This window comes from Mirounga angustirostris, unplaced genomic scaffold (assembly GCF_029215605.1).
Source record: "Mirounga angustirostris isolate CCGP_5_RB_7025 unplaced genomic scaffold, mMirAng1.0.hap1 SCAF_7, whole genome shotgun sequence".
NCBI classification, from domain to species: Eukaryota; Metazoa; Chordata; class Mammalia; order Carnivora; family Phocidae; genus Mirounga; species Mirounga angustirostris.
In genome coordinates, this window is record NW_026991715.1 from 39628039 (window position 1) to 39640719 (window position 12681).

The 12681-nt window shown below is 36.3% G+C and overlaps 1 protein-coding gene across 6 annotated transcripts in view; it reads left to right on the forward strand.

Moving 5' to 3' along the window:
• RBM27 (RNA binding motif protein 27) overlaps nucleotides 1–12681 on the forward strand; it is a 77879-nt gene that overhangs the window by 23946 nt on the left and 41252 nt on the right. For 4 of the 6 annotated variants that reach the window (XM_064596124.1, XM_045894714.3, XM_064596125.1 and 1 more), the window contains exons 7-9: nucleotides 355–648; nucleotides 2811–2945; nucleotides 11729–11893. In XM_064596124.1, the coding sequence (XP_064452194.1) occupies nucleotides 355–648; nucleotides 2811–2945; nucleotides 11729–11893 (594 nt within the window). The remainder of the gene's footprint in view (nucleotides 1–354; nucleotides 649–2810; nucleotides 2946–11728; nucleotides 11894–12681) is intronic. The other 2 variants (XM_045894733.3, XM_045894723.3) reach the window with 1 other exon arrangement.

Sequence of the window (12681 nt, forward strand, 5' to 3'; positions counted from 1 at the left end):
ATGACCTCAAGATCAAGGGTCGCATGTTCTACTGACTGAGCTAGCTAGGCACCCTGAATCTGAATTTTTATTAGGAAACTGTAATGGCAAATCGGTTCATCTAAAGTGGCTAGTAGCCTGTTTTGGACCCTGTTACTTGCTACCTCAACAAAGCATAGTCTCATAGAAAGTAGAGAGTACATCTATCAGGCCTTACCTCCGGGATATGCGATGATTAACAGAATAACACTAAGGCTTTTAAATTCCTTGGGGAAAAATTACTTTGTAAATCAGATTGGTAGGCTTTTCAGGGCCTTGTTTTATTTGTTTTCTGAACTCTAAGATCATAATAAGATTCTTCTTATATTCTTACAGAAAGAGGATTTTGTGTACTTGGTGACCTTTGTCAGTTTGATCACGGAAATGATCCCCTGGTTGTTGATGAAGTTGCTCTGCCAAGCATGATTCCTTTCCCTCCACCTCCTCCTGGGCTTCCTCCTCCACCACCTCCTGGAATGTTAATGCCTCCGATGCCAGGCCCAGGCCCAGGCCCAGGCCCTGGCCCAGGCCCAGGCCCAGGTCCAGGTCCAGGTCCTGGCCACAGTATGAGACTTCCTGTCCCCCAGGGACATGGCCAGCCTCCGCCTTCTGTTGTGCTTCCCATACCAAGTAAGTACATGTTCATTAAGTATTTTGTCCTTTAGCAAAGAATTGTATTTAGAAGAACCTGTCTCTTCACTAACTTGATACTAGATTTAAAGTTTTTGAAAGAGTAGAATTTAGAATATATTCCTATAATTAAAATGTTATTCCTTATCCTATCCATTGTTGTATTAGATTATTTATAGTACCTTCAAAAAATCTTGGGTGTCAAAATCTTGCTAGTTGACAACGTCTTAAGATCCAGTTGTTTTGAAGATGTCAGAAAAAAGAACATGCCAGTAGTTTAATGAAATTTCCTAGTCTTTAAAGAAAATCTCTTTCGGGGCGCCTGGATGGCTCACTCAGTTAAGCCTCCGACTCTTTTTTTTTTTTTTTAAAGATTTTATTTATTTATTTGAGAGAGAGAATGAGACAGAGAGAGAGAGCACGAGATGGGGGAGGGTCAGAGGGAGAAGCAGACTCCCTGCCGAGCAGGGAGCCCGATGCGGGACTCGATCCCGGGACTCCAGGATTATGACCTGAGCCGAAGGCAGTTGCTCAACCAACTGAGCCACCCAGGCGCCCCAAGCCTCCGACTCTTGATTTCGGCTCAGGTCATGATCTCAGGGTCATGAAATTGAGCCCTGCAGTGGGCTCCAAACTCAGCGGGGAATCTGCTTGAAATTTTCTCTCTTTGCTCCTTCCCCCACTCATGCGCCGCTCTCCCTCTTTCTCTCTCTTTCAAATAAATAAATCTTATGACAGTACATATGGTACACATATTATTCTACTTCTGTGTGTATTTGAAAATTTCCGAAATAAAAGACTTTAAAAATTATTTTAATACTCTTGAAGAACTTATAAAAAGATTTTATTTATTTGAGAGAGAGGGAGAGCAGATGTCCCTAAACTTTTTATTTTTGAAATTGTTATAGACTCATAAGAAGTTGGCACAAATGGTTTAGCACGAACCCATGTACCTATCACCTAGCATTCCTGCATTAATATTCTTTATAGAATACATTAAAGTTGATAAAGGTTTGGAGACATTGGATACATTAGGTTCTTTTTTTATTTTTTTTATTTATTTGAGAGAGAGAGCGAGAAGCGCACAAGCCAGGAGACAGGCAGAGGGACAAGCAGACTCCCCTCTGGGCAGGGAGCCCGATGCAGGGCTTGATCCCAGGACCCTGAGATAATGACCTGAGCCGAAGGCAGACGCTTAACTGACTGAGCCACTCAGGCACCTGATACATAGATTTAACATTGTCATGTAAATGATAAAATTGTGAAGCTCAACTAGAGATTTTATTCCCCAGATAAAAAAGCATCTTATTATATAGAAATTCTCACAATTAAAGATGTGATATGTGGGAATATTTCTGTTTAAAAGTGAAACCCAGGAATGTCATTTTCCCCCAACATTTTGCTATGAAAAATTTCAAGCAAACTGAAAAGTTGAAATAATTGTACACTGAACACCCATATACTCACCATCTAGGTTCTGTGATTAATATTTTACTATATTTGTATTATCATGTATCTTTCTCTCTCTCCCATTATTATTTTTGATGCATTACCTAGTATGTTGCAGACATCAGTACATTTAAACATGTTCCTAATGTTGTAGAACTTAAGAGTTCTATAGAACTCTACCATTATCCCAGGGGCAGCTGGGTGACTCAATCTTAAGCGTCTGACTCTTGATTTTGGGTCAGGTCATGATCTCAGGGTGCTGGGATGGAGCTCTGCATTGGGCTCTGTGCTCAGTGCGGAGTCTGCTTGATGATTCTTTTTTCCTCTCCTTCTGCTCCTCCCCCTGCTCAAGTTTTCTCTCTCTCTCAAATAAACCAATAAATCTTTTTTTTAAAAAAGGAGCTTACCATTATCCCAGAAAGATTGTTCAAGTGCTTTCTCAGCCATTTTTCACTCCCACTCCCCAGAGGTAACTGTCCTTTTTTTTCACCCTAGAATTGTTTTGTCTGTTCTAGAACTAAAATGTCATCTTAATTAATTATGCAACTTACAGTACTGAAGCCTGCATTTATCAAATTCCTTAATTCTGTTCTGTGCCAAAGTAGGTACTTTAATTATAACTATCCAAATTAGTTTTAGTATAGTGAGTATTTTATTAGTTAGGAAACATTAATGCTCTACCTTTCTTCTTCTTTTTTTTTTTTAATTCTTAGGACCACCCATAACACAGTCAAGCTTGATAAACAACCGTGACCAGCCTGGGACAAGTGCAGTGCCCAATCTTGCACCAGTGGGAGCAAGACTACCTCCTCCTTTACCCCAGAACCTCCTTTATACAGTATCAGAACGTAAGTAAATATTGCTTGACTTAAAATTGCTAGGGTATAGAAAAGCTAGTTTCAGTGTCATACTTTTAAAAAATACAGTTTTTCTTCTTATGGACTGTACCGTATAAAAATTATATTTGTATTCACAAGGCAATTTACTGTATGATTATACTGTATGGCTGTATTTTATCTTGTGTGCTAGTGGAAGAACAGGGCAAGGCCTTCTGCTATAAAAGAAGTAGCAACATTTAGTATCTTCTGAAGGACATGTATTTTGAAGCTTTAGTCTCTTATTCTAAAGGAAATTTATTTTGAAGCGTCTGTTCAAAAATTGTTCCTCTAATTGAATTTCAAAAACATAAGGCTTATCTTTTAAGAGTATGCAAAAGGTCGGATAAAATACGCCGAATAATTATTTAACTTGTATGTTGGAATGATGATAGAGAGCATCATTTAACTGTAATATTTAGTGGCAATGCTATTTACAACATTTATGTTTAACTATAATAATTTGTTCTTAAATCTTGGTTCTCTCTGATTTCTTAGGTGTTTTTGTCGTTTTTTTTAGTTTATTTAAAGCTTTTTAAAATATTCCTTTCTCCAGAAACAAAAATAAGGTAATTGGTTGTTAAAAATGTCAGATTATGGGGTGCCTGGGTGGCTCAGTCATTAAGCGTCTGCTTTTGGCTCAGGTCATGATCCCAGGGTCCTGGGATCAAGCCCCGCATTGGGCTCCCTGCTATGCGGGAAGCCTGCTTCTCCCTCTCCCACTCCCCCTGCTTGTGTTCCCTCTCTCGCTGTGTCTCTGTCAAATAAGTAAAATCTTAAAAAAAAAAAAAAAATTGTGAGATTTTTTTTTTTTTTTAGGATTTTATTTATTTGAGAAAGTAAGAGAGAATGAGGGGAAGAAGGGTCAGAGGGAGAAGCAGACTCCCCGCTGAGCAGGGAGCGCAATGTGGGACTTGAGTCTGGGATCATGACCTGAGCTGAAAGCAGACATTTAACCCACTGAGCCACTCAGGTGCCCCGAGATTTTTTTTATTTACAGAGCTATGTAGCTTTATGAATAAATTCATCTTTTGTGCAGTGTATTTATCATAAACATTTCTTCATCTTTATCATGTCATGGTAAGGCAATTCAGCAATATAATAAAGCCCAGGTTTAAATCCTGATTCCATTACTTAACTGTCATTGTGATCGTAGGCAAGTTACTTCATTGAATCTCAGTTTTCTCTTCTGTAAAATGGGAATAATAATAACGTTACTCACCTCAAAAGCATATTTGAGGAATAAATGCATTAATACATCTATCTGGAATAGAACTTGGCATCTAGTAAGCTAAATATAAAGATTAGTTTTTATAATACTATGGTTACTGTTGTCTCCTTAAATTGCAACTTTGCTGAAATCAAACATAATTATCTTCTCTTGAAGTGTCTACCTCCACTATCCTTGTGTGTCTTTATAAATTGAAATAACACCATCTAATCACCTAGAATTGAAACCTTGACATGATTGACTCATTGCTTTGCTTTATTTATATCTAGTTAATCAAAAAATCCTTTCTCTTTTTCTTTGAAATATCCCTTTCTATTCCTGCTGTGGCTTCTGCCCTCATCCACACTTGAATCACCTCACATTTGGGTTATTGCTATAATCTTCTTGACTCCATTATATTTCAGTCCCCCTCAGTCACACCGTATAATGTTGCTAAGCTAATTTTCCTGAGAAAATGAATCAGAACAGTACCTCATGAGAACTCTGCAGTGTCCACAATTTTCCCCTAAATTACATATATATGTTTTTTTATAAGTAGTCTCCCTGCCCAGCGTGGAGCCCAACACAGGGTTTGAACTCAAGACCATGAGATCCAGACCTGGGCTGAGATAAAGAGTCTGAAGCTCAGCCACAGAGCTACCCAGGTGCCCCTCCTCCCAGACTACCGATGAACCCCTCCCTATAGTTTCTATAATATACCCTGCCCTTCTTGGTAATCTTTTTTCACTATACTCCCACATGTATCTTCTCTGGTTAGGCCAATTATACCTTGTCTGTGCCTCCATTGTGACTCAACTTTCTTTTTTTTTTTTAAAGATTTTACTTATTTGACAGACAGTGAGAGAGAGAGCACAAGCAGGGGGAGTGGGAGAGGGAGAAGCAGTCTTCCCACTGAGCAGGGAGCCTGATGCGGGGCTCAATCCCAGGACCCTGGGATCATGACCTGAGCGGAAGGCAGACGCTTAACCAACTGAGCCACCCAGGTGCCCTGTGACTCAACTTTCTTTTCCTGTCTTCACTCCTAGTAATCTGCTCTCTCTTCTCTTCTTTCAAAGCCTAAATCTGAGTACATGGGGAACATTATTGCTCTGTTGTAAACTCCTACAGGACCAAAAAGCATTTATTACATAATGACATACAATTGTACACAGGCCCACTGTTAGATTTCTTTCATGTATGTTAATTTTATGTTCAGCTGAGCCTCAGAACAGAAACCACATCTTAGTATCTCACAGTCTTCTAACTACTATAGTGTCTTTTTATAGCGCATGTTTGTTTTACTGCTTCTCTCATTTTTTAGAGAAATTTTAAATGTAAACGTAAAGAAGATAGTATAATGCGTTCTCATATACTTATTACTCAGCTTCAAGTTTATCAATCCTGTATCATTTATTCTCCCCAGTTCATCTCTTAACATTATTTCTTAATGCCTTTGGACTTGTAAGTACAAAAAATGGATTATTTATCTGAGAGTTTGTTGCAGATGGCACATTTTCTTACTGTTAAATTTAGCATTGTGACTCAAGATAAAAATTCTGTTTTGAATTGTTTAAAAAGTCTGGCAATTACCATTTATTTTACTATTGTTAAATTTAACATTGTGACTCACCCTGTAAAAATTCCGTTTTGATTTTAATTTATAAAAATCTGGCAGTTACCATTATGACTTAGCTTCATATTCATTAATGGAGCAAGTATTTATTGAATGCCTTCTATGTGCTAGGCATTGTGCTACATGCTTGAGAGCCAACATGAAAAAAGGTAAACTTCATGTTACTTGAACACCATTTTTCTCTTTTTAAAAGCAAAAATATTTTGTGTAAAGGCCTTTTAAAACATATAAGTTCCAAACTTCTGTTTCAGATGCTGGTAACATTTTTAAGAAAATTTGGGGGAGCATTGCAGTTAGCAACTTTTTATTTGCCATGTTGTAGAATTGTATGTGAAAATATCTAGGGTCATTTCAATTTAAAAATAAATTTTTACGTTAAAATACAGGCTAAAAGACTATCCTTTTACCTTTGGTTTTCTGAAATGGTAATTACATTTTTTCCTTCTTTTTTGTCTCAGACCAGTAAAAGGTGATAACATCCTTTTGGCATTTGTGAATTACTGCTTTAGGGTATAGTTTCATATATTGCATCAGCGGTTTAAAGAGATTTAGTTGGTTGGCAACTGAATGTTTTGAAAGTTACAGAATTATTTGAATCAGACAATTTAAAACTTTGTACTATGCAAACTACTCTCTTCCTTATTTATTTTAAAGATTTATTTATTTTAGAGCAAGAGAGCGCACCCACGTGAGTGGGAGGGGGGGCAAAGGGAGAGGGAAAGAATCTCAAGGAGACTCCCCGCTGAGCTTGAAGGCTGATATGGGGCTTGATCTCATGACGCATGAAATCAGTACCTGAGCTGAAATCAAGAGTCAGACGCTTAACCGACTGAGCCACCCAGGAGCCCCTCTCTTCCTTTTTTAAAAGTTAAATTTTGGTTCTAAAATTTACAGAGAAATTTGAAAACGTAGGAGATAGTTTCTGATCTCAGTGTAAACATTACAACATTTTTTTTTGGTGTAATGTTTGTTATACATTTTTTTGTATCTTTCTATTCACCTGATTTAAAAAGGTTTTTTTTAAATTTCATTCTAGGCAGGTAAGTTAAATCTTTCAAATTGTTCAGGTATACTTTCCTCAATAGTATAATCAATAATTTCCCAAAAAATTAGAACTTCACTTCAAATGAAGTGTAAAAAACTATGTTTACAATGTATTAGCTCTCAAAGTTTAATAAGTTGGGAAAGTTTAAATTACGGATATTTTATTGTCAAAATTATCTTTAAAATTCATTACATAGAAAATGTTTATAAGTGGGATAGAGTGTATCAGATGGTATTTAGTTATGAAAATTTTGTCAGTAGAGACCTGGAATATACAGAGAAAAATGAAATCTGGATTTTTAGAGATAAAAATAGGAGTCTGCTCAATGCTAGGTACTGGGAATATACAGATGAATAAGAAATGATTCTTCTAAGAAGCAAAAAATTTAATAGTGGAAAAGAAATGTTTTTTAAAAAAACAAGTACAGTATATTTTGCTGTTATGACTGGATGAACAGAGTGGCTCAGAAATAGAGGTGACAAAGGAACTAATTCTGTCAAAAAAACTGTCATTTTGGCTGTGGTTATTACTTGTTTTGGAAAAGGCCAATTGAATATTAACAGAAGAAAAGAAATTATCCACATCATATAACTGGGCAGGATATCGGTGGCTCATGGGAATGGTATTTAAAAGGTGATGTCAAATGGATATAGTTTAGAAAAAACTGTGAAATTTTGTTGTTTCTTGAATTAAAAATGTCACAGATATCTGAAAAGGACTTAAATAATAGCTGTAATTGAAATTTTATGGAAAGAGAGCAATATCGTAACACCTATTAAAATCAACTATTTCCTCTGAAGTACTTAAAATATTTTACCCAAATTTGAATTAACCAACTCACTGTGTACATTTTTGGTTTTCACAGTACCATTTTCAAGTATATTCTCTATTTTCCCTTAAATTCAACCAGTTTCTTAAGTTTATTTGAAGAAGACATAGTAGGAATATTTTATGATTGCTAAGCTCACTCTAATGAGTTTCTGAAAAAGTAATAGTAGAATATAATATTCTGTATTCTACAAATTGATTTTTAGGTTGAAGGAAGTTGTAGTCTTCAAATGAATTTATGTAAATTATCTTTATCTTTCTGAAAATATATTTCCTTTTATCAATATGTAAAGTTAGTGAAACACTATACTCCTATTAAACTTGAAATTCCTTGTTTAATTCTGTGGAACATTTCTCAGTGCAGAATCATGGATTTTGATGTCTAGAGAAGTGTATCAATATCCAGTAGAGTCACTGAATATAATGTTGGGGTTTCTCTCCCCTTGTGTTTTACTTTGGTTTGTCTTATATTCAATATCTTACTGCCCATTTCAACATACAGTTTCATCCAAAATACTTCTCATTGGGATACTTTTAATAAATAAGCTTTCATCCTTTCGTTAAGTGACTGTTGAGTTCCTACTACACATGTTTAGGCCTTGGAGCTTCAGATGGTGTGCCAGGTACCTTGAATTCTAATACAGAAGATACATGATAATTATGGCCAATAATTGGAAGGTGTAGCTTTTTTGTTTCCTAATTGAGCTTTTAGTTTAAAACTTAAGATTTTTTTCCTGGGAATACTCTAAATGACAAAATCAGGAAATTACAGAGTAGCTAAAATTTCAGTTTGCATAAAGACTGTCTTCACCCGGCTGGAGTTAACATTAAGAATGTGAAAATTTTGCTCTCAGGCATGTAACATATATGAAAAACTTAAGGTAGGAGCACGAACTTGGGATGTTTGTAGTTTGGAATTATCTGGTCACTCTCTATGCCCATCAGAACTAAACTGAATGAATATAAATTGTGACCAGCTCACCTTCACCATTATTGTAACCTATTTGATTTAAGAAAAACTTAATTTGGAAAATTTCAAATATACACAAAAGGAAAACAAATACTGCAGGAATCTTCAGGTACTCAGAGGCTTCAACACTCCTCAACATACATGGTTAATCTTACTTCATCTATAACTCACCACTGACTTGATTATTTTAGAACCACCCCCAAACATAACATTTCATCAGTAAGAACTTAAGTATATATCTCTAAAAGATAAGGATTAAACACACACTATCACAATACTTTATCACACTCCCAAAATATTTACTGTTGTCAAATATCCAATCAGTGTTCATATTTCCAAATTGTATCATAGGTGTCCTTTCACAGCTGGTTCTTTGAAGCTGCATCCAACCAAGGTTATATATTACATTAAGAAGAGACCTTTCTTAAGTCTTGAAATCTATAACGATTTCCCTTACCTCTTTTTTGGTTTTTCCTTGGTTTTTGGTTTTTCCTTGACATTTATTTAAGAAACAGATCATTGTCCTGAAGAATTTTTTCACATTCTGATCTTGGCATATTGCTTCCGCTTGTGTCATTTAACACATTCTTCAGTCCTCTATATTTCCTGTAAATTGGGGGCTAAATTTGGAGACTTTAGATTCAGGTTGCTGTGGTTTGTTTGTTTGTTTGGTCATGAATATTTTATTGATGTACTTTCTACTGCAGTATTTCATGATGTACATAATGTTGGGTTTTTTCCTTTGTTGTAAACATTGATCAGTGTGTACAGTTGTTTTCATTCTGGTACATCCATTTTGAAAGTTGCTCATGGTTTCAGCAGCCATTTGTGATCACTGCTTAGATCTGTTGTTTCATTAGGGGTTATAAAAGTGTGATTCTAATTCTGTAATTTCTTCTACGTTTATTGACAGGCATTCTATGAAGTGAAACTCAGTAGTGTTAACCATTTGGTTAACTTGAAATGCAGTTTTTATAAAAGGATAAATACTTGTTTCCTTTCATTTGTTAGTTTTCAGAATAATGAATTACTGCTTTCCTTGTATCTTCCAAAGGGGATCATTATGAACACATGGATTTTTAACATGTTTGATATGTTTCACCCCATTACATCCTTTTTGGTGTTCACATTGTTTCATCTTTGACCATGGGAGCCTCTTCATGTTGGCTCCTGCAGATTGTTTTGTTTTTGACACACCTAATTTTTTTTTTTTAAAGATTATTTATTTATTTATTTGACAGAGACACAGCGAGAGAGGGAACACAAGCAGGGGGAGTGGGAGAGGGAGAAGCAGGCTTCCCGTGGAGCAGGGAGCCCGATGCGGGGCTCCATCCCAGGACCGTGGGATCGTGACCTGAGCCGAAGGCAGACACTTAACAACTGAGCCACCCAGGCGCCCCCACACCTAATGTTTGATAGTTGTCTTGCTTCTGGAAACACAAGGTGTATATATATATATGACGGTATACCAGGTTTATCTTAATTTTCTGCCCAGACCTAGAATCAGCCCTTTGTCTAAGGAAGCTTTTTGTTTTTAAATAGTATTTAGAGATTACAGTAGGTGTTTTGAAGAACATCAGGCTTCATTTGAATAAATTAAATGCATGTTCTTTGTCACTCATGTTGAAGGGACATTGCGCAAATTAGTCTTTAACTTTTCAATTCAGTTTGAGACAGTTATTAGTTAAATATACTGGGTACATTGAATGCTGTGTCAAAAGCTTAAGCCAGTCATATGGACTGAGAATGCACTTCCCCATTTTTCTCTTTAGTACACTCCTTCCTTCTGCAGGAAATTCTGCACAGTAGGTCATTCTTACAACTATTTTTAGATTGTTGATATGTTAGATTGTTTTTGTAACGTAATGATTGAAAGAGACTTTTTAAATGTAAATATTGAAAGAATTGGTGCTAAGCGCAGAGTTTTGTGGTCTGTTGTACAGTATGATTTGTCACTTGCCTCTTTGTTTCATATATAGGAAGAGAAGGATAGTAAAATTTAGTACATCTGTTTCCCTTCTATATTTCCTATGAAATCAGGTGGTTGCTTTATGGCTTGTTCTGTTAAAGTGTATTAAAAATCTTTTGGAAATTTATAACTTTTAAGGACATTCATTGGGTGTAAAAAAAAATTCTAGATTCACTTTATTTTATCTTGAGCCACATAGTGAATGTCTGACTTTAGATATAAAGTATTGAGTAAATATTATAATAGGTCTCATGGGGGTAGTCAGTAAAACAGATACTAGTAAGTGGCCAATGAAAGAAAAAAACTGCTCCTTGATACTTCTTTTTAAATCCTGTTCTACCAAATTTGACTTCATTGTGTCAGACATTCTTCCATTAGTAAATGTGAACACTAAATTTCCTTTCTTTCAAAAAGTGGTTCCTCATGTCTGAGGTAATTTCATATGTACAGTGTTTGGTCTGTGTATCTGAGGTTTTGTCCTTTTTTTCTTTGTCTGTACTTGTTATCCACCTGCTAAGGGGTAGCAAGTTTTCACTATCTTGTTTAGTTTTTTTCTTTTGAACGTTTCTTACTCTCTATGAGGGTATCCTTGTGGGGGGTGTGTGTGTGTGTGTGTTTTAATTTCTTTATTCTTTTTTCTGCCCTCAGATATGGGAGTATGTTTTGTGTGAACCTGAAAGTATGTGAGTTTTAGGAGAAGAATTGTTTTTAATGGGTACGACAGTCTTCAAAACTGCATGTTTTATTGGATACAAGTTTCTACACGAATAACAGCTTAAGGCACCTTTGTCTGATAGTGTGATATGGTTGACTGTTCAGTTTTGTGTACAGTTAGCACATAGTTATTCACTTCAGATTATGAAAGATAGAGATTATATAGTCATACTACCTAATTCTTACTCTTTCTTTATACCTCAGTGCATCCTAACCAGTTGTATGTCCGTTTCTGGAGTTAGGAAGAATCTCAGTAATACCTTTCTCGACTGCCATTCACATTGGTGTACTTTTCTCTGTTCTTGGCTGAAGTCTCAGGAAGTAAGTCATTACCTGAGAAGCTTGTGACTCTCATTCCCAGCTGCCCTCCTGTTCTTTCCTCTGTAGGACAGCCCATGTACTCTCGTGAACATGGTGCTGCTGCATCTGAGCGACTTCAGTTGGGGACACCGCCTCCTCTGTTGGCAGCTCGTTTGGTGCCACCTCGAAACCTCATGGGATCCTCCATTGGGTACCATACCTCAGTCTCCAGCCCCACCCCCCTGGTCCCAGGTAAGCTTTGCTACAAATGGCCATCCACCTCTCTGATCTTTTGTACCACAGCTTGCCAGCCTAAGTGGTGACTGGCATCCTGATCTGCTGTCACAAATTCCCATTAAACCTCTTAGGTAGTTTTCTACCCTGTTTCTCTGCTTCTTTGATTTGTCCCTACTGGTTGATAGATGATGAGGCCTCCTGTGTGTCTGTTATCTCTGGTGTCCTCTACTTTGAGTTTTAATGCCTCAGAAACAAAAGTCATGCTAGTTCTTTGATTTCTAATCCAATAAATAGGAAGAGGATATCTACTTGAATGTTTTCTAATCAGTTATACATTTCAAGAAAAACTAGGTTAATTTTTTTAAAAACAAAACCATCTTGATTTCTTGCTGGTCAAGGATGAACATGTCTTTTTTTTCCCCCCTCTGCCTTATGTGTGGACTGGCTGTGTATAATGTAGTGATTTCCTGAAAATTCTTCCCTCCTGCCTATGTGTACATGTTGAAGACCTGTGTGTGCTTTGTGGGTGTCTCATGAGGTTTTTAACATTTCTCACTTTGCCTTTGGATCTCAGTTCATCATAATTGACTTAAGGACTTTTAAGTTTCTAGGGGTTCTGTGTATTCTCAGGAATTAGAGAATAAGGTCATTTGATTATATAACTTCTTTAAAACTTTCTACAGCTATAGGAGATTTAACTATAGGAGATCTTCTGTCAAGACTACCAAGTAGTAACTGAAAACTTTTTTTTATAATTAATTTGCTGATCTTCTACTTAGAATCTGATTGGCCATTAATTAAGG